This window comes from Oncorhynchus mykiss, chromosome 19 (assembly GCF_057628025.1).
Source record: "Oncorhynchus mykiss isolate SJ-2025 chromosome 19, ASM5762802v1, whole genome shotgun sequence".
NCBI classification, from domain to species: Eukaryota; Metazoa; Chordata; class Actinopteri; order Salmoniformes; family Salmonidae; genus Oncorhynchus; species Oncorhynchus mykiss.
Genome location: NC_143040.1, coordinates 18,052,088 through 18,075,390, shown reverse-complemented (window position 1 = coordinate 18,075,390; position 23,303 = coordinate 18,052,088). Strand labels below are relative to the sequence as shown.

Below are 23,303 nucleotides of genomic sequence, written 5' to 3'. Positions count from 1 at the left end.
TTAAGATCCTACATCTGTAGGTTATGGAAGTTCACATTCACCTGTGCCCTCATGCAGTCTTCAGATGTGTATCAAAGTTGATGTGGGTGGTAACGCTTCTAGCTATGGTGTACATTGGCGTGCGGGCTCGCCTCATGTATGCACGCATGCATCAGTCAGTCTCACGAATGCTCATGGAAATTCTGGTTTGTTTTGTCAGGGAGTGCCTCTTGCATATCCCTTGCACTTTGGACCAAATATAGAATATCTCCACTAAACAACTGTTTTCTACACCTGCTGTATCCTTTTGTCAATTAAATAGATTGTATCACCCCTCTTGCTATTTGTTGTGTTACCTTGCATTATTATTATTATCATTATAACTTTATGTAAACTACTTTTTTCTTTTTTTCACCTTTATTTAACCAGGTAAGCCAGTTGAGAACAAGTTCTAATTTACAACTGCGACCTGGCCAAGATAGAGCAAAGCAGTGTGACACAAACAACACAGAGTTACACATGGGATAAACAAACATACAGTCAATAACACAATAGACAAGTCTATACAGTGTGTGCAAATGTAGTAAGATTAGGGAGGTAATAGTGGTGAAATAATTACAATTTAGCAATTAAACACTGGAGTGATAGATGTGCAGAAGATGAATGTGCAAGTAGAGACACTGGGGTGCAAAGGAGCAACAACAACTAAAAATAACATGGGGATGAGATAGTTGGGTGGGCTATTTACAGATGGGTTATGTACAGGTATAGTGATCGGTAAGCTGCTCTGACAGCTGATGCTTAAAGTTAGTGAGGGAGATATGTCTCCAGCTTCAGTGATTTTTGCAATTAATTCCAGTCATTGGTAGCAGAGAACTGGCTTTGTTGCGAAATAGGAAGCCGATTCTAGATATCATTTTGGATTGTAGATGCTTAATGTGAGTCTGGAAGGAGAGTTTACAGTCTAACCAGACACCTAGGTATTTGTAGTTGTCCACATATTCTAAGTCAGAACCGTCCAGAGTAGTGATGCTGGACGGGCGGGCAGGTGCGGGCAGCGATCGATTGAAAGGCATGAATTTAGTTTTGCTTGCATTTAAGAGCAGTTGGAGGCCACGGAAGGAGAGTTGTATGGTATTGAAGCTCGTCTGCAGGTTAGTTAACACAGTGTCCAAAGAGGGGCCAGAAGTATACAGAATGGTGTCGTCTGCATAGAGGTGGATCAGAGAATCACCAGCAGCAAGAGCAACATCATTGATGTATACAGAGAAACCCAAGTCATGTCTCACTTTACTCTTGTATAACAGTCATCATAATTTGACATAGAATATTTTATAAATCCTACTGTATATAAAACATCTCAGAGTTTTTAACTGCTTTTTTCACCTTCAACTTTATTTACTACTTGTTATTTTTGACTTTTTATTTGGCATTTGATTCTTGATTGATATTGATATTGTACTTAATTGTCGAGGAGAGTTAGCGAGTAAGCGTTTCACTACTGTTTACACCTGTATCCAATAAATTTTGATACAATCATCAGAGTCTCTAGTAAAATATATATATTTTTACTTGATGAATTTGTTCCGAATTTAAATATCAACAACAATTTGATGGGGAAACAGATTTATTTTATTTTATTTGTCTTTTTTCAAAATGTTATGAAATGCTGATGGACTGTTTCATCATTTTCATAATCTGGCGTTATGAAACCAATTATGACTTGATTGATGATTTCCGACTGTAACTGGGAAGTATTTACTTTCTGATACCTTACCCTCCCTTTTCTCTTATCAGTTAAGCCCATGTTTACACAACCACATAAAAAGCAAACCAGAAATAAGTCACAAACACACACACACTACGGGTACAAATACGCACCCTGGGTCCCCCCTGGTCTTGGCTACTGAGATACGTGATGTCGTGAGAGAGCTGTCTGTTGAATCTGACAATTAATCTTAATGGTTGTATAGTCGTCTCAAATAAAACTGTGAAGGACCTTGACGTTACTCTGGTACCCTGATCTCTCTTTTGACGAACATATCAAGACTGTTTCAAGGACAGCTTTTTTCCATCTACATAACATTGCAAAAATCAGAAACGAGCTGTCCAAAAATTATGCAGAAATATTAATCCATGCTTTTGTTACTTCTAGGTTAGACTACTGCAATGCTCTACTTTCCGGCTACCCGGATAAAGCACTAAATAAACTTCAGTTAGTGCTAAATACGGCTGCTAGAATCATGACTAGAACCAAAATATTTGATCATATTACTCCAGTGCTAGCCTCCCTACACTGGCTTCCTGTCAAGGCAAGGGCTGATTTCAAGGTTTTACTGCTAACCTACAAAGCATTACATGGGCTTGCTCCTACCTATCCCTCTGATTTGGTCCTGCCGTACATACCTACACGTACGCTACGGTCACAAGACGCAGGCCTCCTAATTGTCCCTAGAATTTCTAAGCAAACAGCTGGAGGCAGAGCTTTCTCCTATAGAGCTCAATTTTTTTGGAACAGTCTGCCTACCCATGTAAGAGACGCAGACTCGGTCTCAACCTTTAAGTCTTTACTGAAGACTCATCTCTTCAGTGGGTCATATGATTGAGTGTAGTCTGGCCCAGGGGTGTGAAGGTGAACGGAAAGGCTCTGGAGCAACGAACCGCCCTTGCTGTCTCTGCCTGGCCGGTTCCCCTCTTTCCACTGGGATTATCTGCCTCTAACCCTATTACAAGGGTTGAGTCACTGGCTTACTGGTGCTCTTTCATGCCGTCCCTAGGAGGGGTGCGTCACTTGAGTGGGTTGAGTCACTGATGTGATCTTCCTGTCTGGGTTGGTGCCCCCCCTTGGGTTGTGCCGTGGCGGAGATCTTTGTGGACTATACTCGGCCTTGTCTCAGGATGGTAAGTTGGTGATTGAAGATGTCCCTCTAGTGATGTGGGGGCTGTGCTTTGGCAAAGTGAGTGGAGTTATATCCTTCCTGTTTGGCCCTGTCCGGGGGTATCATCGGATGGGGCCACAGTGTCTTCTGACCCCTCCTGTCTCAGCCTCCAGTATTTATGCTGCAGTAGTTTATGTGTCAGGGGGCTAGGGTCAGTTTGTTATATCTGGAGTACTTCTGTCTTGTCCTGTGTGAATTTATGTATGCTCTCTCTAATCCTCTCTTTTTTTCTCTCTCTCTCTCGGAGGACCTGAGCCCTAGGACCATGCCTCAGGTCTACCTGGCATGATGACTCCTTGCTGTCTCCAGTCCACCTGGCCGTGCTGCTGCTCCAATTTCAACTGTTCTGCCTGCGGCTATGGAATCCTGACCTGTTCACCGGACGTCCTACCTGTCCCAGACCTGCTGTTTTCAACTCTCTAGAGACAGCAGGAGTGGTAGAGATACTCTTAATGATCGGCTATGAAAAGCCAACTGACATTTACTCCTTTTCCTAGCCACCGTGCTTCTACACCTGCATTGCTTGCTGTTTGACGTTTTAGGCTGGGTTTCTGTACAGCACTTTGAGATATCAGCTGATGTACGAAGGGCTATATAAATACATTTGATTTGATTCATAATGCCGACAAACTGGTGACTCCAGCTCTCTCTGCTTGTTTTCTCAATGTGTATTAGCATGAATTGTCATCCGTCACCTTTCCTCTTCTCTAAAGAGACAGCTGTGGTCTGTCCTGAGCAAAGTATGAGGTGTTACCCTGAGTCAACATAGTTGGGCCTTTGCCATTACTAGTTTATGGTGTTGACTGTGAAGGACTGCGTTCCAGACATATTTTACGTATATTGGTATGTGATACTCTGGGTGTGTTTGTTTAGGAAGTGTAGAATAGAAATATGTTGTTTTGTTTTTATGAAAGATATAATTGAGTATGTGTGTGATTACTGAAATGTTTTGAAGTGATTGCTTCCCAGCAGCAAATGTTAGAGGGTGCAGGGAAATGCTTGTGTTACTATAGCGCCTAACAATGCAGCAAAAATGTCTAACAAGTAGGTCAACATAAATAATCATAAAAACAAGAAATCACGACCGTCAGAACGAATCCAGTTGACAACCCAAATAACACTGTATAAGTAATCCAAATGCAATCTTTGCCTATATACACCAACAATATATAGACTACTTAGAATGATATGTAGAGACCTACAGCAGTCAGGGGGACAGGAAAACTTGTGGCGAGGGGGAGGCGGTATTTATCACAGCATTTTTTAATCAAGTGTAGAAGCAACTGATTTAGTTTAATAAAATATATCGACGCTTAGCATTCAAACGATTTGTCAACTCACACACCATTTTTATGTCCTTCATATCGGAGTGCTGCTGCAGCGCTTTGCGTGTCTTGATTCACGAAAATCGCAGGTCGCGCGATAGCTCAAGGCGCGCTCTCTACTTTCCTCTGGTATTTAGCAAGCTTGATAACACATCACTCCCCCTACACAAGCAGAAACTGTTACATAAATGTCGACACAAGAAAAAACGGTTACAAAAATGTAGAATTCTTAATACCTAAACATTAGCGATCTGACATGACGTATTGCATGGAAACGATACTATTTTTCGGTCTGATCAACTCTAGATTGGGCTAACAGCAGCATCTGTTAGCCTACTATGCGCCCTGTCCCTCTTGGCCAGGGTAAACGAAGCAGTTTTAAACGTTGTATATGTATAGCCCATTTGTTTGTGAGAACGTGAATGGGATTACATTTGGTTTATATTAAAACCTGGGCTGACTAGGCTATCTATACTTTCTCGATCCAAAATGATTAACGGGAATGAATAAACACAATAGCTGTTATATAGACTGTTTATACATTTTTAATTAGGCCTGCAATTGGGCAGTACAACACGATGCAAACCTGCACAAAGCAAGCTCAGCCATGTGCGTTTTATTGTCCAATCATGTTGCTTTCTCTGTGTCTGGGAACCCCCCTAGTCCTTTAAAACGTAATTCATGTATAATTCATATGAACAAATACAAGATTGCTGTAGTTTGACAGGGTTTCCATCCTCGTCAAGGCCAGGAGTTAAAAAAACAACATTTGACATGATTAGGAAAACTCTGGTCCCATCATAGCCCATATGAAACCTTTTTACAACAGATTAATTACGTCATACCATTTAAGGTCCGGAGTTTTACCTGATTAGGTTAGGTTAGGAATTGTGTTATATTTTTATACAGTCCTTTCAATTTATTTAATTTTCTATTGAAATCCACTTAAATTAAATGTAATTCATAGTCCTGAAATATCAGTTTGGAGATGATCTCAATCATTGGGGTTGTGCTCTAGATACGAATGAGAGCAATTGAAAGATAGTTTTTTTATTTTTTTAAATGAGGCAATAATTAAGAATTGCTTATTTGCCCATGCTTATTTGCCAATGTCCTGGTTGAACCATTCATGCACACGCTTTGCACAATTTAACTGCATGGCTCGGTTTGGGAGGCGCCCATACTGTCATAGGAAAGATCTCAAGTATATATCCTCGCGTCCTCTCTCCTCGCCTCCTTCTTAAAACCCATTGGATGAGAAAGCCAGAGGTCCCGCCCCTCTGACCTTCTCCTCCAATGGGTTTTGAGAAGGAGACCGAGGAGAGATGACGCGAAGAGTATGTATTGAGATTTCTCCATAGCCGCTTCTCTTATTCAACACCGGTAGTATAAATTCATTGGCCAAAGCGGATCGTTGGTCACACGCGTGGTTTGGTTCGGTCTTTTCTAGTACAAGACTGGAGAGGACTGTAGAAATTTCAAAGTTTACAGGCGGGTATGTATCCGTTTTGCATGATATTTTCAGATGGGATATATTTTATTTTCGGCTAAATTTGCTACATCATTTGGAGGCTAAATGCCATGCATAACGGTGACGTGATCCTCCTGGTGAATTCTTTAGTAACATCCTGCTTATACATGCTAGTATTATATAAAAAATAGCGGGCGCCGATGATATTTTAGTTCCAGACAATGATTCAATTTTGTTCAAGTTTTTGTAAATGACGCACTCCAGTGCATGCGTGTTTGGTAAAATAAAACATTGAGTTATTTTAGCATTTTTGTACAATAAAATATTGTTGTTTACTTTACGTCTATGAAATGAAGGCTACATACTTTTTTTTCACGCAGAAACAACCTAACGTTACTTAGTCATCCATGCATTGCATTCCCAGTTGAACCGTTAGGGTCACCCATTCAAACCATTCAGAAATCATATTTCCAAGAAGGCCTACGATTATTCGTCTTCATGGGACTAATGTGTCCTGTCCTGCTTAATCTTTTTGTGACAGAAAAGTCAATAAAAAAGACTTGGCTTATAAATGTGCATGGCTATCTTCAGTCATGGTAAAACATGAATATATCATTTTTAATTAGTCTAGGCTATGATATACATTTGTAACAATTATGCTGAGAGTGTGGTAAAAAAGAAAAGAAAAGCACAATGAATGTACATGTGGAAAGTGGTTCAACTAACTAAATGTCAACGCAGGTCTGCTCACTGGACGAGTATACTGTTTTCCAGTGTCTATACATTCCTATAGGATTAAATAGATTCAATTATTCGGGTTAATTTGTCTTCAACAAGCCTATCCCAGAGCAGAGGTATTTAGAGTGGAATAATGTATTAATAACTGCATTTGAAAGCGATTGGGTGTCTCTCCTCACTCTAGCTTCTCTATTGCTTCTCTCTGGAGCGCTTCTCTCTCTTTCTCTCTCTTGAGCTTCTCTCTCCGTCTCTCGAGCCTCTCTCTCCTTCTCTCGAGCTTCTCTCTCCATCTCTCAAGCTTCTCTCTCCGTCTCTCGAGCTTCTCTCTCCGTCTCTCAAGCTTCTTTCTCTCTATGTACCAGTCCACCGCAAAGGTCGCATGACATTCATTTAGACGGATCCTAATTAAATGTGCTCAGATATGCAGACAATGTGTCCAATGTTTCCACTTCTCCACATCTAAATGTATTGCGTAATGATAAATGCACATCACTCTTCCTAGAAGTCTGAAGTTTGTCTCTACAGTATATCCCTCCCTTACTTGAAGCTCTCAGATTCATACACCAAAGTATGTCCTAAATGCATCAATAAAACACATTAAAAGTCCTTCTATTTATCCACTAAATCTCAAATTAAGTGACACCCTATTTATTCTCCATACAGTAGTGCACTTCTTTTGACCAGAATCACTTTGCTCAGAAGTAACTCAATCATCAAGTTTGCAGATGCCACAACAGTGGTGTGCCTGATTTACCAACAACGATGAGACAACCTACAGGGAGGAGGTGAGGGGAGTGGTGCCAGGGAAATAACCCCTCCCTCAACGTCAACAAAACGAAGGAGCTGATCGTGGACTTCAGGAGACAGCAGAGAGAGCACACCCCCATCCACCCCGACAGGGCAGCAGTGGAGAGGGTGGAAGGCATCAAGTTCCTCGGTGTGCACATCACTGACAACCTGAAATGGTTCATCCACACAGAGAGTGTGGGGAAGAAGACGCAACAGCCCCTAAGACCCAACGGCTTGGACCTTAAGACCCTCACAAACTTCTACAGATGCACCATTGAGAGCATCCTGTCAGGCTGTATCACCTCCTGGTACAGCAATTGCACCGTCCGCAACCGCAGGGCTCTCTACACTGCCTACCCTACAAGACATCTACAGCGCCCGGTGTCACAGGAAGGCCAAGAAGATCATAAAGGACCTCAGCCACCCGAGACAGTACAGGTGCATCAAAGCTGGGACCAAGAGACTGAAAAATAGCTTCTATCTCCATGCCATCAGACTATTAAATAGTCACCACTAGCCGGCCTCTGTCCAGCACCCTGCCCTGAACCTTAGTCACTGTTACTGGCCGACTACCACCTGATACTCAACCCCGCACCTTCGAGACTGCTGCACTATGTACATAGTCATTGAAGACTGGTCACTTTAATAATGTTTACATACTGTTTTACCCATTTCATTTGTATATACTGTATTCTAGTCAAGGCTCATCCTATATACAGTGCCTTGCGAAAGTATTCGGCCCCCTTGAACTTTGCGACCTTTTGCCACATTTCAGGCTTCAAACATAAAGATATAAAACTGTATTTTTTTGTGAAGAATCAACAACAAGTGGGACACAATCATGAAGTGGAACGACATTTATTGGATATTTCAAACTTTTTTAACATATCAAAAACTGAAAAATTGTGCGTGCAAAATTATTCAGCCCCTTTACTTTCAGTGCAGCAAACTCTCCAGAAGTTCAGTGAGGATCTCTGAATGATCCAATGTTGACCTAAATGACTAATGATGATAAATACAATCCACCTGTCTGTAATCAAGTCTCCGTATAAATGCACCTGCACTGTGATAGTCTCAGAGGTCCGTTAAAAACGCAGAGAGCATCATGAAGAACAAGGAACACACCAGGCAGGTCCGAGATACTGTTGTGAAGAAGTTTAAAGCCGGATTTGGATACAAAAAGATTTCCCAAGCTTTAAACATCCCAAGGAGCACTGTGCAAGCGATAATATTGAAATAGAAGGAGTATCAGACCACTGCAAATCTACCAAGACCTGGCCGTCCCTCTAAACTTTCAGCTCATACAAGGAGAAGACTGATCAGAGATGCAGCCAAGAGGTCCATGATCACTCTGGATGAACTGCAGAGATCTACAGCTGAGGTGGGAGACTCTGTCCATAGGACAACAATCAGTCGTATATTGCACAAATCGGGCCTTTATGGAAGAGTGGCAAGAAGAAAGCCATTTCTTAAAGATATCCATAAAAAGTGTTGTTTAAAGTTTGCCACAAGCAACCTGGGAGACACACCAAACATGTGGAAGAAGGTGCTCTGGTCAGATGAAACCAAAATTGAACTTTTTGGCAACAATGCAAAACGTTATGTTTGGCGTAAAAGCAACACAGCTCATCACCCTGAACACACCATCCCCACTGTCAAACATGGTGGTGGCAGCATCATGGTTTGGGCCTGCTTTTCTTCAGCAGGGACAGGGAAGATGGTTAAAATTGATGGGAAGATGGATGGAGCCAAATACAGGACCATTCTGGAAGAAAACCTGATGGAGTCTGCAAAAGACCTGAGACTGGGACGGAGATTTGTCTTCCAACAAGACAATGATCCAAAACATAAAGCAAAATCTACAATGGAATGGTTCAAAAATAAACATATCCAGGTGTTAGAATGGCCAAGTCAAAGTCCAGACCTGAATCCAATCGAGAATCTGTGGAAAGAACTGAAAACTGCTGTTCACAAATGCTCTCCATCCAACCTCACTGAGCTCGAGCTGTTTTGCAAGGAGGAATGGGAAAAAATGTCAGTCTCTCGATGTGCAAAACTGATAGAGACATACCCCAAGCGACTTACAGCTGTAATCGCAGCAAAAGGTGGCGCTACAAAGTATTAACTTAAGGGGGCTGAATAATTTTGCACGCCCAATTTTTCAGTTTTTGATTTGTTAAAAAAGTTTGAAATATCCAATAAATGTCGTTCCACTTCATGATTGTGTCCCACTTGTTGTTGATTCTTCACAAAAAAATACAGTTTTATATCTTTATGTTTGAAGCCTGAAATGTGGCAAAAGGTCGCAAAGTTCAAGGGGGCCGAATACTTTCGCAAGACACTGTAATTACTGCTGTACACACCTTTTCTATTCATATATTGTCCATAATGTATATACACACCATCATATACATAGATATTTATATTCCGGACTCTGACTTGCTCGTCATGATATTTCTTAATACATTTATTTTTATTTTGAGGGATTTGTGTGTATTATTAGGTATTTCTGCACTGTCTGAGCTAGAAATACAAGCATTTCCCTGCACCTGTGATAACATCTGCAAAGTATGTGCACGCAATCAATAACATTTGATTTGAGTAGTGCACTACACGAGGAAAATAGTGTATCAATTTCAGACCCATCCCTTGACCAATCCCCACAGGTCTCACCCCTGCAGATAATGACCGATCGAGCCAATCACATCAGCGTCGCCATGACTGAAGACGTCACGTCCACCAACGGGACGCCCAGGACCAAGGTCATAACCAGCAGCACCATGGTGGAGCTGAACAAGCTGCAGCCCCGGGGCTCCACGGTCAGCTTCCACAGCATCCAGTACAAGGTGAAGCTGAAGACTGGACCGCTCTGCAAGAGGAAGAACACTGCCAGGGAGATACTGGTGGACCTCAAGTGAGTGGAGTTAGTGGATCCTTTGGTCTCATGTACACACAGACACAAGCAGACAAACACACACTTTCAAAGATGCACACACACTCTCATGTATTCTACACACAGGCTTCCACCTTGAAACATGCCCAAACGCACAAGTTGTAGTGATACTAATTGACTATTGGATGATTAAAGTGAGTTTGATCACATGCGTGCACACACACACACACACAGTCCTGTGTGGCTCAGTTGGTAGAGCATGGAGCTTGCAACGCTAAGGATAAAGGTTTGATTCCCACTGGGGCCACCCATATGAAAAATGTATGCACACATGACTGTAGGTCCCTTTGGATAAAAGCGTCAACCACAGCGCCCATGTTATTTTTTTGGAAGCATATTTGATTCTGAGTTGGGACATATAAAGTTTGTATGTGAAAACTACTTCTAAGACTCATACATTCAGTTGTTCCAAACTCACTTCACTCGCGCTAAAGAGGGAGGCTCACTCGGCTGGTGCTGGCACATGCGCAGATCAAATACACCGCTGGAACGCAGATTAAGGTGTTTACATGTCCTAATAATTCAAACGATTGCTCAGAAAACCTGTTTTTTTTATTGGCATATGCTTACTTTGATTTTGACCGTACGCCGATTTAAGATAAGCAGAGTAAGGTGTTTACATGGCTATTGCATAATCTGCCTACTGCCATTCATCAGTTTAATATCAAATTATTACTGTGCTTGTAAAAATACTCAATAACTAGCTACAATAACACACACACACGCTGAAATGCTAGTGGACCTGAAGTTAATATACACTTTGACCACCCAATTACATTTGGTGATCATGAAGCTAATTCGATGTGGACTTATTGGCAGATTCCCCTCTTTCTCGCTCTGTGCCTGTTTGCTTGTCTTTTTTGGTACAGCCTCAGTGTATTCCTGCCCACCACCACACCCCTTTACAGTGGTGTAAAGTACTTAAGTAAAAATACTTTAAAGTACTACTTAAGTCATTTTTGAGGGTATCTTTACTTTACATATTTTTGCCAACTTTTACTTTTACTTCACTACATTCCTAAATAAAATAATGTACCTTTTACTCCATGCCTTTTTCCTGACACCCAAAAGTACTCGTTATATTTTGACAAGAAAATGGTCCAATTCATACACTTATCAAGAGAACATCCCTGGTCATCCCTACTGCCTCTGATCTGGCAGACTCACTAAACATAGATGCGTTGTTTGTAAATTATGTCTGAGTGTTGGAGTGTGCCCCTGCTGTCCGTCAACAACAAACAAATGAGAAAATTGTGCCGTCTGGTTTGCTTAATATAAGGAATTTGAAATTATTTATACTTTTGATACGTATGTACATTTGAGCAATTCCATTTACTTTCGACACTAAAGTATATTTAAAATCAAATACCTTTAGCCTTTTACTCAAGTAGTATTTTACTGGGTGACTTTCACTTTTACTTGAGTCATTTTCTACTAGGGTATCTTTACTTTTACTCAAGTATGACAATTGGCTACTTTTGTCTACCACTGCCCCTTTACTAGTGAATTAAGGGAGTGTTAACAAATTAGGAATGCTTGTGAGTGTCATTGATGGATCTAACTCAATTATAGGAATTAAGTTTGCTGCCTCTCCAATGCTCATGAAGAGGTTTTAGGTGTGTGTGTGTGTGTGTGTCAGAGAGAGCGTGAAAGTGAAGTGAAACCAAAAGAGGGAGAGAGATCATTAACACAAGTTGACAAAACATACAGGCCTCTCCATTTGAGATTAGGGCTCGCATACTCAGACCACAATGAACAATAGTGCAGTGGAACATTCAAATGTCTTTTTTTTCTGATGGCATTAAATGTACTGGACATTTCCCAGGGAGGAATGCATAATTTCACACAAGTTTTGGTCCGTTTCCCCTAGTGTTAATTATATGATATTAAGCATGGTTTCTTGCGTGTAATCTCTTTGATGCACTGCGGAGCAAGCTGCCAAGGAACCAAATGAAATGCTGTCACGTGATTCCACACTACAAGCCTTTATAATTCAGCTTTTTAATTCTGTTTTTATATGACAGATACTTTTTTTTTATACCAATTGTGCAAATGTTCTTTGTGGAATCACAACATTTGATTATGTATTCTTGTTTTGGACCATTATACAATGGTATAGATAGAACTCATTCTCAGATTGTTGGAGGTCTTTGGGGTCAGCGTATTCTTTGTGCTGTTTGAATCGGTTAATTGGAGAACCAAACCTCCTCCTTTTCATTCTGTCACTCTTGTGATTCTTCCGTGTGTATGACTATGCTATAGAGACAATGTTTACACGTTAAAACCACAAGCCCTTGACACTTGATAAACTTGCTGGACTGGCGTGATAACTTTAGCCGCCGTATGTAATGGTTTGATAAGACATTTGTGTAACATTGCGCGTATAGAAAGTAGATGACAAAAATGCTTTGCCCATGACTTGAATGGGTGCTATAAACCTGTCGTAAAGCATGTCATAAGGTGCTATAAATCTAGCATTTCGCTTGATGATAAAAGTTCTGTCCTATAATTCTTGGTCCTTAATCGGCTTTTTTATTGGTATTGATTCAATGTTAGGTTCATCTAGCTTTGATTTTACCAAATTAGTCCAACAGTTTGAAATGCTTATGAATGACTCAGTTGTTGGTACACATATCCAAATCCATTTACTGATTTGCAACTGAACTGTAGGCCTATACTCTTATTGATTTTTGTAAGTCTTTCATAATTTAGAATACAGTGCTACACTTCTCATTGGTGTAAAACATGACGTAACACAGTGTGTGTTGATTACATGTTTATTATGGTAAATATGTGGAATGTTTCAGTGCAACTTAAAATATCTTCTGCGTTTTGTCGTTGTCTTGCAGTGGCATCATGAGACCGGGTCTAAATGCTATTCTAGGACCCACTGGAAGTGGAAAGTCCTCGTGAGTATTTTGTTGATGACAACGGTTTATCTTGAAGGCATTACATTGCTTGTTACAAAAAGAAAGGTCCCACAGGTTGCCATAGTGATTATTGATCTAACGTTATGGTTAGGTTCCTGGACGTTCTAGCAGCCAGGAAGGACCCCTCTGGTCTCTCAGGGGAAGTGCTGATCGACGGGGCGCCACAACCACCCAACTTCAAGTGCCTCTCCGGCTATGTTGTCCAGGTAAGTCTATTGGCTACCTGTTGTAAATATTGTCGGAGACCATGACGCAGTTAGAAGAGCATATTCAAAGGAGACATGTACAACACAACTCTAGGGTCCAACAGCAGGAAAAAACAGTATAGCTACAGTACTTTTTTCAAAGCTGACCATATTACCCCAGTCAGTGACCTCTGACCTTTGTCTCTGTGACCTCACCAGGACGACGTGGTGATGGGGACTCTGACAGTGAGGGAGAACCTGCGATTCTCTGCAGCGCTGCGTCTGCCCCGCTCCGTGCCCCAGAAAGAAAAGGACGCCAGGGTCAACGACCTCATCACCGAGCTAGGCCTGACCAAGGTGGCTGACGCTAAGGTACGTTGTAACATAGAATGGAAATGTTGAGACGACTGTTCAGGACTGAATTCATGGTAGTTTTATGAGCCTGTGAGAGTCAAATCCATAGAATTAGGAATTTGAATTTGAGTAGGACTAAATGCAGTTTAATAGGATCTCTATGATCAAACCGTCCACAGTATTTTCTCTCCACTATATACACTGAGTATACAAAACACCTTCCTAATATTGAGTTGCACCCCCCCCCCCCCCCACACACACACAGGGATGCTGGCCCATGTTGACTCCAATGCTTCCCACAGTTGTGTCAAGTTGGCTGGATGTCTTTTGGGTGGTGGACCATTCTTGATACACACAGGAAACTGTTGAGCGTGAAAAACCCAGCAGGGTTGCAATTCATGACAAACTCAAACTGGTGCGCCTACAACCATACCCCATTCAAAGGCATCTTTTGTCTTTCCTATTCACCCTCTGAATGGCACATATACACAATCCATCTCTCAATTGTCTCTAGTTCTAGAAATCCTTAATTAACCTGTCTCCTCCCCTTCATCTACACTGATTCAAGTGGCTTTAACAAGTGACATCAATAAGGGATCAAAGCTTTCACCTGGATTTACCTGGTCAGTCTGTGTCATGGAAAGAGCAGGTGTTCTTAATGTTTTGTATACCCATTGTAGATATGCAGTAAAATTGCTTCCTTCTCACCAATGTCTTCCAATGTCATTTTGAAGGTGTCGGGCCATATGAGGGCTATCATGTCATAGAAGGCTGTGGTACCATACAGCATTTGATAGATGTCCAAGGGCTATCATGTGATGTGATTGTGTTCTTCCCCAGGTTGGTACCCAGATGATCCGGGGGATTTCTGGAGGGGAGAGGAAGAGGACCAACATCGGCATGGAGCTCATCATCGACCCCTCTGTTCTCTTCTTGGATGAACCCACCACGGGCCTGGACGCTAGCACCGCTAACTCTGTCCTGCTGCTGCTCAAAAGGTATAGCACTACTATTCCAAGAAGGAAAGACATTTAATTTAATTTCGATTGATTCCTAATGGGTGGGGTTAGTGGTAGGTATCCTACATTTCATATTTGATGCTTTTCTTATTCCCTTCCCTGTTTAATTTGTACCACATTTGTCCTCTAAATGTCCTACCTTTCTTATTGGCTACCCTGTTAAATGTAGACCTCCAGGCCTTTTTTCATTGTCTTATCTCCTTTTAGAATGGCCAATCAGGGACGCACCATCATCATGTCCATCCACCAACCGCGTTACTCCATCTACCGGCTGTTCGACTCCCTGACCCTGCTAGTTAGCGGCAAACAGGTGTACCATGGGCCGGCCCAGAATGCACTGGACTATTTCGCCGACATAGGTAACCTTCAATACCAATACTACACACAAAGAATAAGGAGATACCGTTGATGTGTTGTTTAAAAGCTAAAGGAAGTTAGATTGATGTAAAAGTCCTGAATGGGACAAAGCAGAATAGAGATTGATATAGGGGAGACTAATGTTCACATGTGTTGTTGTATCCTAGGTTACGCCTGCGAGGCCCACAACAACCCAGCCGACTTCTTCCTAGACGTCATCAACGGAGACTCTACTGCCACTGCTATGAACAAGATTCAGGGAGAAGGTCATTTTCACACACACACACACACACACACACACACACACACACACACACACACACACACACACACACACACACACACACACTAACAAACAGTGTGCAGTGTATGAGTCCAAGTCTCGCAAGTACCTGAAAGGTGCCTTAGAGCCCTGGCAGCATAGTAAAAGAACAAGGGACCCAGCGCTCTAACACAAACAACATCTGCCCCTGGGTCAGTAAGATTAGGGGTGCAGGAGGCTTGGCGTTGCCCAGACAGGGACAGGGGTTGGAGGGAGCGGGCGGCTGATGCTGCAGCCAGGGCCTGAGGCTGGAGGCCAGGCAGTTGGATAACCCCCGTTAATCCTATCAGCTCAATGTGAAAAACCCTCTGATCTGTACTGGTACAGTAGGATTTGTAGGCCTTTGAGAGGCTACGGCTAATGCTAATAGCGACAGGAATACACTATCGGTGTGGATTGTGGAAGGAACCGTTTTGGTACAATGGGAGTAGTCAGCCGAATCTCGGACTGGACTTCAATGAATTTGTATCTGGGTCTTTTGCACTTAGGATAAGGGGATGGATTGAAAAATGGGTTGTTGTCATGGGTGAATTAAGGGGTGATGGTCTCCAACCTTTAACAGTGTGTATTGACTCTCGGTTCTCTCCCCTTCTAGACATTGACTTTGAGGAGCTGAGTGGCTCCAGGCAGACCATCGAGGAGCGTCTAGTGGAGGAGTACAGGAACTGCTCCAACTTCAGAGACACCCAGGTCGAGCTGGAGAGGATCACCCAGGGAAAGCAGTACACCACCAAGCCCACGTCCCGTACTATCACCTACAACAGCTCCTTCTTCACCCAGCTCCACTGGGTCCTAGGCAGAACCTTCCGGAACCTAGCGCTGAACCCCCAGACCTCCGTCGCACAGGTTAGAACACACATCGATACAGATGCACACACACACCGATACAGATGCACACACACACCGATACAGATGCACACACACACCGATACAGATGCACACACACACCGATACAGATGCACACACACACCGATACAGATGCACACACACACCAATACAGATGCACACACACACCAATACTCACCGGATTTCTATTTGTGGGTTTAAAGTTTAAGAGGTGCTGTACCAATGTCCCCTAAACTAATTTCAAACACACACAACTGGGGAGAGGATTCTCAGAATAAAAGGGTAATGGATTTAGCTCCGCTCCTATCACCAACAACCTTATGACCGGACTTACCCTCCGAGCAAGACTTGAGAATAGTATGATTTTTAATTGCAGCCCGCGTACTTTTCTCTACTTCACAACAAGCTCTTTTGCGCTTAAAGGGTGACAGAGATGGCGGGAGGAGGGAGTTCTGACGACTTAGTGCCCTCATTAGTCATCCAAGGCAACAACATGCCATCAGAAGTATCTCACTTCAAGAATTATTAACAGCTAATTGGCCTCATAGTAAATCGACAATAATCCCAGACTGGGGTCTGGATCTTAAAGGCTAGAGGGCCGGAGACCTAGCTAATCAGCTTTGCTGACTGTTGTGACCCAGCTGTTGCCTCTCCAGGCCTAGAACTGAAGTGATATCATATCTGGCCACAGCCCCCCCCCCCTTCCCCCCCCAGTGGCCAGGGCCCAGACCTTTGTCACATGATCACGCCATGACCCACACTGGGCTTCTACATGAGGGGCTTGGGGAATGAGGTGAAAAAGGCTCAACCTTATTAGCTTATCCTCTCACCCTGGGAACCGCGCTGGGGCCGGTTAGGCCTGTCATAAGATGTAAATCGTCAGGATTAAAACAAATGTCGCTCTGGAGATTTCACCCTTTCTCTCTTTGTTTTCTCTTTTTCTTACCCGACATGGACTACCGGTCTGTGGATGAGAATGAATGAGGGAGAGTGTGGAGAGCGCTGATTCGGTGTAGTTTGTGTGGGAATATACCTAGTTTTAAGAATGTCCACATTCTTAATGGACTAATCATGTTCTATCAGGGTTCTTAATAAACTAATAATCAGGTTCTATCAGGGTTCTTAATAGACTAATCAGGTTCTATCAGGGTTAGACCCTTTACCTCTGCAAGGCCAGGATAAGTAGTGATACTTCTCCTGACCTTTGTATTCATCATAGTATCTTACCTAACTGTATTTCAAGAATATAATATTGTTTTCTTCTCTGAGAGAGAGCTAAACCCTTTTTTCTATAGACCTAAAGAGATGTGTTTACATTAAAATGTGCCTGGACCTTTGATCAAAATGGGCTCCTTCGTGCAACTGAAGTCTCAGTTGTGTCTGGCATATTGCCAGACATATAAGATTGTTTACTCCCCAATGCCACGGCACATTGCGGGTCATGATGTAAAATATGACGTTATGCTTGTTTGATTTGCTGACCTTTGACCTGGCTACTAAACTTACGATGTTTCTCTTTTGGGCAGCTGGGAATCACAATTTTTCTGGCTCTTATTGTGGGCGCCATTTTCTTCGGGGTGAAGGACAACCAGAGTGGAATACAGAACAGGTGGGGGAACCATTTTTATCACAACACCTTAAATCCATCTCAGAATGGGATGTAAAGGTGATCTGATTTCGATTAATCTGTAGACTGAAATTGATGGTATCCCATGGGGCAGAACAACGGCAGTGTCTGCCTGTAAAGGTTAGGTTAGTAAATGACTCTGCTTTGGGAGAGAGATGTTATAACAGGATAATGCACACATATACACTACCGTTCAAAAGTTTGGGGTCACTTAGAAATGTCTTTGTTTTTGAAAGAAAAGCACATTTTTTTGTCCATTAAAATAACATCAAATTGATCAGAAATACAGTGTAGACATTGTTAATGTTGTAAATGAGCTTTGTAGCTAGAAACAGCTGATTTGTAATGGAATATCTACATATGCGTACAGAGGTCCATTATCAGCAACCATCACTCCTGTGTTCCAATGACACGTTGTGTTAGCTAATCCAAGTTTATCATTTTAAAAGGCTAATTGATAATTAGAAAACCCTTTTGCAATTATGTTAGCACAGCTGAAAACTGTTGTTCTGTTTAAAGAAGCAATAAAACTGCCCTTCTCTAGACTACTTTAGTATTTTCTTTAGCATCAGCATTTGTGGGTTCAATTACAGGCTCAAAATGGCCAGAAACAAAGAACTTTCTTCTGAAACTCGTCAGTCTATTCTTGTTCTGAGAAATTAAGGCTATTTCATTCGAGAAATTGCCAAGAAACTGAAGATCTCGTACAATGCTGTGTACTACTCCCTTCATATAACAGCGCAAACTGGCTCTAACCAGAATAGAAAGAGGAGTGGGAGGCCCCGGTGCACAACTGAGCTTGAGGACAAGTACATTAGGGTGTCTTCAACTAGTGTATTATTCTGCTTACAATAATCAGGATTTTGCTCATTTATTTTATTGGTACAATCACATCTGGGTTCAAATAAATGTGTATTGAGTTATGTAGTATTTAGAAATGTATTTTTATGTGTATTTTGAGTATTTTCAAATACATAGCCCAAACAATTACTTTTAATTGAGTATTTGAATGGTTATTTGTAAAAAATATATAAAAAATAGTCTGCCAAATTGTATTTCAAATACTCAAATACACTCCCATTTATTTAACCCGGGTATTTGAAAATAGTATTTGAAAATACTGACAAATACTTTCCAAGTGTATTTCCAAATACATTAAAATATTCAGCTACCTGTCTTTTCAAATAAACTGTATCTGAATACTTACTTTGAATGTATGTGAAAGTAATTGAGATATTTAAAATAGTATTTGAACCCAGGCCTGGGTCCAAAATCGACCTACAGTACGACTCCGCTCCCTTGGTCCCTTTAGTCTGAAGGCCGATGGAGTACACACACAGCAAAACATCTAGCATTCATTTCAATAGGGGTTTACCCCCTTTCATTTCATGCATGACTGGGCAGAACATAAGGATTTCATGTCATGACTTGATGTTTCCCCTCTTGTAGGATTGGTGCTCTTTTCTTCATCACCACCAACCAATGTTTCAGCACGCTGTCCGCTGCAGAACTCTTCATCACAGAGAGGAAGCTGTTTGTGTACGTACTGTAGTAGACCAGTGGCACCACTATAACCTGGAATATGGGGGTGTGAGCATGCGGGTCTAGCCAGATTAGATGTAGACATGGTTTGTGTGTGTCTGTAAGTTGTTGTTCGTATGTATAAGGTTGGATCTGGAGTGGAGGAAAAATGAAGAAAAAAAATATTATAAAACAACAAGTCTCGCACTCTCTATTATATATATATATATATATATATATACACATGTGATTATGAAGACACTGTCTCTGCCTAAATAATTATCAGTATGAAATGGACCAACAAGCATTTGTTTACAGCTACATTAGGTTCACTGTTTGACCTTTGTACTTCTAATTATTCTGTAAATGAGCATTTTCAGTATGAAATACCCCGGCAAGAATTAGTTCCAAATGGCCCTAGCCAAGGAAGTTAAAAAATAAACCACTCAGTATGAGTTAATGTAGACTTCTTGTCTGAGTTAATGTAGACTTCTTGTCTTTGTTGTCCCCAACAGCCATGAGTACATCAGCGGGTACTACAGAGTCTCAGTCTACTTCCTGTCCAAGATCCTGTCTGACATCATCACCCTGCGCACCATCCCCGCCATCGTCTTCAGCTGCGTGGTCTACTTCATGATAGGTGGGTTGGATGCACAACATGGGAATGAGACATTTGCATTTATGAAGATTACATTTGATTTGTCAAGATGGAAGGAAAGTAGAGGGACATAGAGTAGACGTTGAGGTAGCTAGCACACAAGCATTTCCCTGCACCTTTTATACCTGCTGTATAAACTGTGCGTGACAAATACAATTAGATTTGAGATGGTAATGGCACAGACAGTAAAAGGTCAAGAAATGTCAAGACGGCTCTCAAACCCTCTTTGCAGAGGGGCATGTACCCTACCACTCAAAACCAGACTCTGAAATGATCTTAAAATTCAAGTGTGTGTGTCTCTCCTGCAGGTTTTAAAACCACTCCAGCAGCCTTTTTCATCTTCATGTTCACCGTAACCATGGTGGCCTACACAGCCACCGCCATGACCATGGCCATCTCTGCCGACCAGAGTGTGGTGGCAATGGCCAACATCTTCATGACCATTAGCTTCGTCTTCATGATGGTGAGTGTAGGGACGAGGGTGTAATGCGGAGGCCACATTCGCGCGGTGGGGTACTCAGGGACGTGCAGGGTGCATCTGAGTTGTATTGCAATGCCAGTTATGGTTCAAGTTCAGCGCTGTCCCACTAGTATTATTTTTTTATTTTTTTATTATACTGATAAGAACACATCCAAACACAAACAATCAAACATTACATCCACTTAAAGGGATTATTTGAGATTTTGGGAATGAGACATAAATATAAACTAGCGTTGCATACCAAGGTTACACATGGATATTACAGTGGGGAATGGCCGTCATCTTTTCTAGCCTTGGATTAAAGTGATGTAGGATCTGTGGTGTTATTGTCTGTCTTTCTGTTTGATCTTTAGATAGGTTCTGTGGTGTTAAGACTAAGATCAGATTAACATCACTTTATTGGTCAATTGCACACGAGGTCCAACCGAAATTGGACTTTTAACCTCACCCCTCTGAAAGACCCATATGCATACACGCCAGGTTTTGTAGATATGCTGGGGGCTGCCACACTGGGCGCCCGGGGAGCTGTTGTTGTGGGGGGTTAAGTGCCTTGCTCAAGGGTAAAACGGCAGGCAACAGCATCTAGGATTTGATACCAGCAACCCTCCGGTTGCCAGCTCGGTTGCCAGATTACTTCCTGTCAGACCCGGGATCCGGACTGGCAACCCTCCAGGTGCTGGTTTGCCTTTTTAACGCTCCTGTTGCCGGTTGCTGGCTCGCCGCCGCTCAACTCTCTCTTTGTGGCTGTGTTGGATCCGATAACATTATTGTATCTTGTTCTGCTTGTTGGGCTCCTTCCATTTTACCAGGTCTGTCTTGTAAAAAGGCAATTTCCTGGTCAAATTGTAATGTAGGGGTTGGAACCTCAATGTCATTGGTGAATTAATATTTATTGATGTGTTGTCAGATCTTCTCAGGTCTGCTGGTGAACCTGCCCAGTATCATGAACTGGCTGGCCTGGTTGAAGTACCTCAGTATCCCTCGCTACGGTCTAACAGTAAGTACCTCAGACAGCCACAACTTCTTAATTGATCTAGTGAAATGTTGCCATACTGTATTAATAAGTTTCATGTATTCAACTTTTATAGCGCTATTCATTACATATAGAATTGTTTTAAATATTAATATATACCGTATGTTATTATATACTATAATAAAACTGTATTATTAAGTATTGTAACGTTTCTTAATGACTAGGCCCTGGAGATCAACGAGTTTGTGGGGCTGAAGTTCTGTGAGGACCCTGCCGTTGGCACCACCATGTCTCCTGGCTCTGGCATGATGACCAACTGCAGTATGAACACTAATCACACTCTCGGGATAACGTGAGTAACGTAATCCACACACACACACACACACTGTGGAATTTATCTTTATAATTTTTGCTTAGAAATAGTGAATAGTTGGTTGACTTAAATACGGTTTATACGGTATATAACTAGTATTATCAGTAGGCTACAAACATGCTGTCATTAAGTGCAGTGCCTGTGATCACTGTAGTACCTCTAGCACCATCTACTGAGGAAGTCATTGTAGATGGAGCAGCAGTTGTGTTAGCTAGATCCTCTACCGTACATTAGAGAATGGATCATTTCAATAAGGCATCATTACTGGGTATCAATAGCAGCGAAGGCTGAATTATTTGATACAATTAAAAAATACATATTAGAGAATAAACACAATAATTATCCTACGACGCAATAAAATTTGACCCACCTGAGTCCTTTTCAGCTGAAAACTCAAATTAGTTCAGGTTCAGGATTCAGTCTGTTTCTAAACACTTTCTTCCTATTTAACGTGACCCAGCCTTGCTTGTCCACGGGATCCCATAGATACACCGTGGTGAACGTTTGTTTGGTCTTCTCTCCTTCTCATTCCAGGTGCACAGGGGAACAATACCTGGACTACCTAGGAATAGAATACACTACATGGGGCCTATGGGAAAACCACGTTGCCTTGGCAATAATGACACTAATTTTCCTGGTCATCGCCTATCTGAAGCTGCGGTTTATTAAGAAGTTCACATAAGAAGTGTCTTACTTTGCCTTACAATTGACTCCTCTGTGGTTATATCAATGACAAACTGCCCGTAGTTTCTCTCTCCATACATATGTTATAACATGAAGCAGTGTGCCTATGGTTTGCACTGAGACAGGTTAAATGGGTAGTTCAGCCAAATTACATATTCACATATTCATTTCCTGGACAAGTGGAGACTGCAATCCACGCTTTGGCTTTGCTGAACTAGCTACACTAGCACTGTAAATGAGTCATTTGGCTGAACTGTCACTCTAACGTTCAATATCTATGCATGAATGTACATTTTCACCACATGAATATTAATGTGGAATCTTTGCCCTCCAGTAGTCATTGTTCTCATGTTGACTGCTGTGTTTATTTGGTAGCATTTGTTTCAGTCTAGTACGAGACTGTCTTGGTATTTAGTTAATCGTTTCTATTTATAGAGGAACTGAACTCATTTATTTGAAAAAATTCTGATGTTGAATTATGTAAAAAATGATGAATGACTTTTATTAGTGCTTTTTTTGTGTGTATTCATTGAATTGTTTGTTTCTATTGTGTTTATTACCTTTTTATCTATACTAGTGTTTTGGAAACAATGCTTTTATAAAAATGTTCATGTAACTTTGCGAGTGGTAATTATGTACCTACCAACAATGTATAGCCAAAATCAACGATACCAACCGTTACCGTGGCTCCAATGGACCATATGCAAGAAATGCCTGACTCCTAGAACACATACAGAGGCCTAAATGGTCACCTTTGTGAGACCTTTTAGTAACAGAGA

General features: G+C 41.7%; 1 protein-coding gene across 3 annotated transcripts; it reads left to right on the top strand.

Annotated features, from left to right (window-relative positions):
• The first annotated feature begins 5,600 nt into the window (after nucleotides 1-5,600).
• LOC110534550 (broad substrate specificity ATP-binding cassette transporter ABCG2) lies at nucleotides 5,601-23,140 on the top strand. Of its 3 annotated transcripts, none has more exons than XM_090210333.1 (16): nucleotides 5,601-5,738; nucleotides 9,908-10,155; nucleotides 13,044-13,103; nucleotides 13,216-13,330; nucleotides 13,529-13,681; nucleotides 14,504-14,661; nucleotides 14,890-15,041; nucleotides 15,207-15,305; nucleotides 15,957-16,207; nucleotides 17,734-17,816; nucleotides 19,284-19,373; nucleotides 19,871-19,995; nucleotides 20,322-20,476; nucleotides 21,402-21,491; nucleotides 21,692-21,819; nucleotides 22,375-23,140. In XM_090210333.1, exons 2-16 carry the CDS (start codon nucleotides 9,926-9,928, stop codon nucleotides 22,520-22,522), a joined length of 2,037 nt encoding a protein of 678 aa, XP_090066459.1. In that variant the 5' UTR covers nucleotides 5,601-5,738; nucleotides 9,908-9,925; the 3' UTR covers nucleotides 22,523-23,140. The 3 variants fall into 3 exon arrangements, with proteins under 3 accessions (XP_090066459.1, XP_090066461.1, XP_090066458.1); XM_090210335.1 differs by having other exon boundaries at nucleotides 5,643-5,738; nucleotides 9,923-10,155; XM_090210332.1 differs by lacking the exon at nucleotides 5,601-5,738 and having other exon boundaries at nucleotides 9,757-10,155.
• Nucleotides 23,141-23,303: the final 163 nt, after the last annotated feature.

Coding starts and splice junctions, on each gene's coding strand:
- LOC110534550 (XM_090210332.1), top strand. CDS start 9,812: ATGTGCACGCAATCAATAACATTTGATTTGAGTAGTGCACTACACGAG. Junction 10,156..13,043: donor GAGATACTGGTGGACCTCAA/GTGAGTGGAGTT, acceptor GTTGTCTTGCAG/TGGCATCATGAGACCGGGTC. Junction 19,996..20,321: donor CGTGGTCTACTTCATGATAG/GTGGGTTGGATG, acceptor TCTCTCCTGCAG/GTTTTAAAACCACTCCAGCA.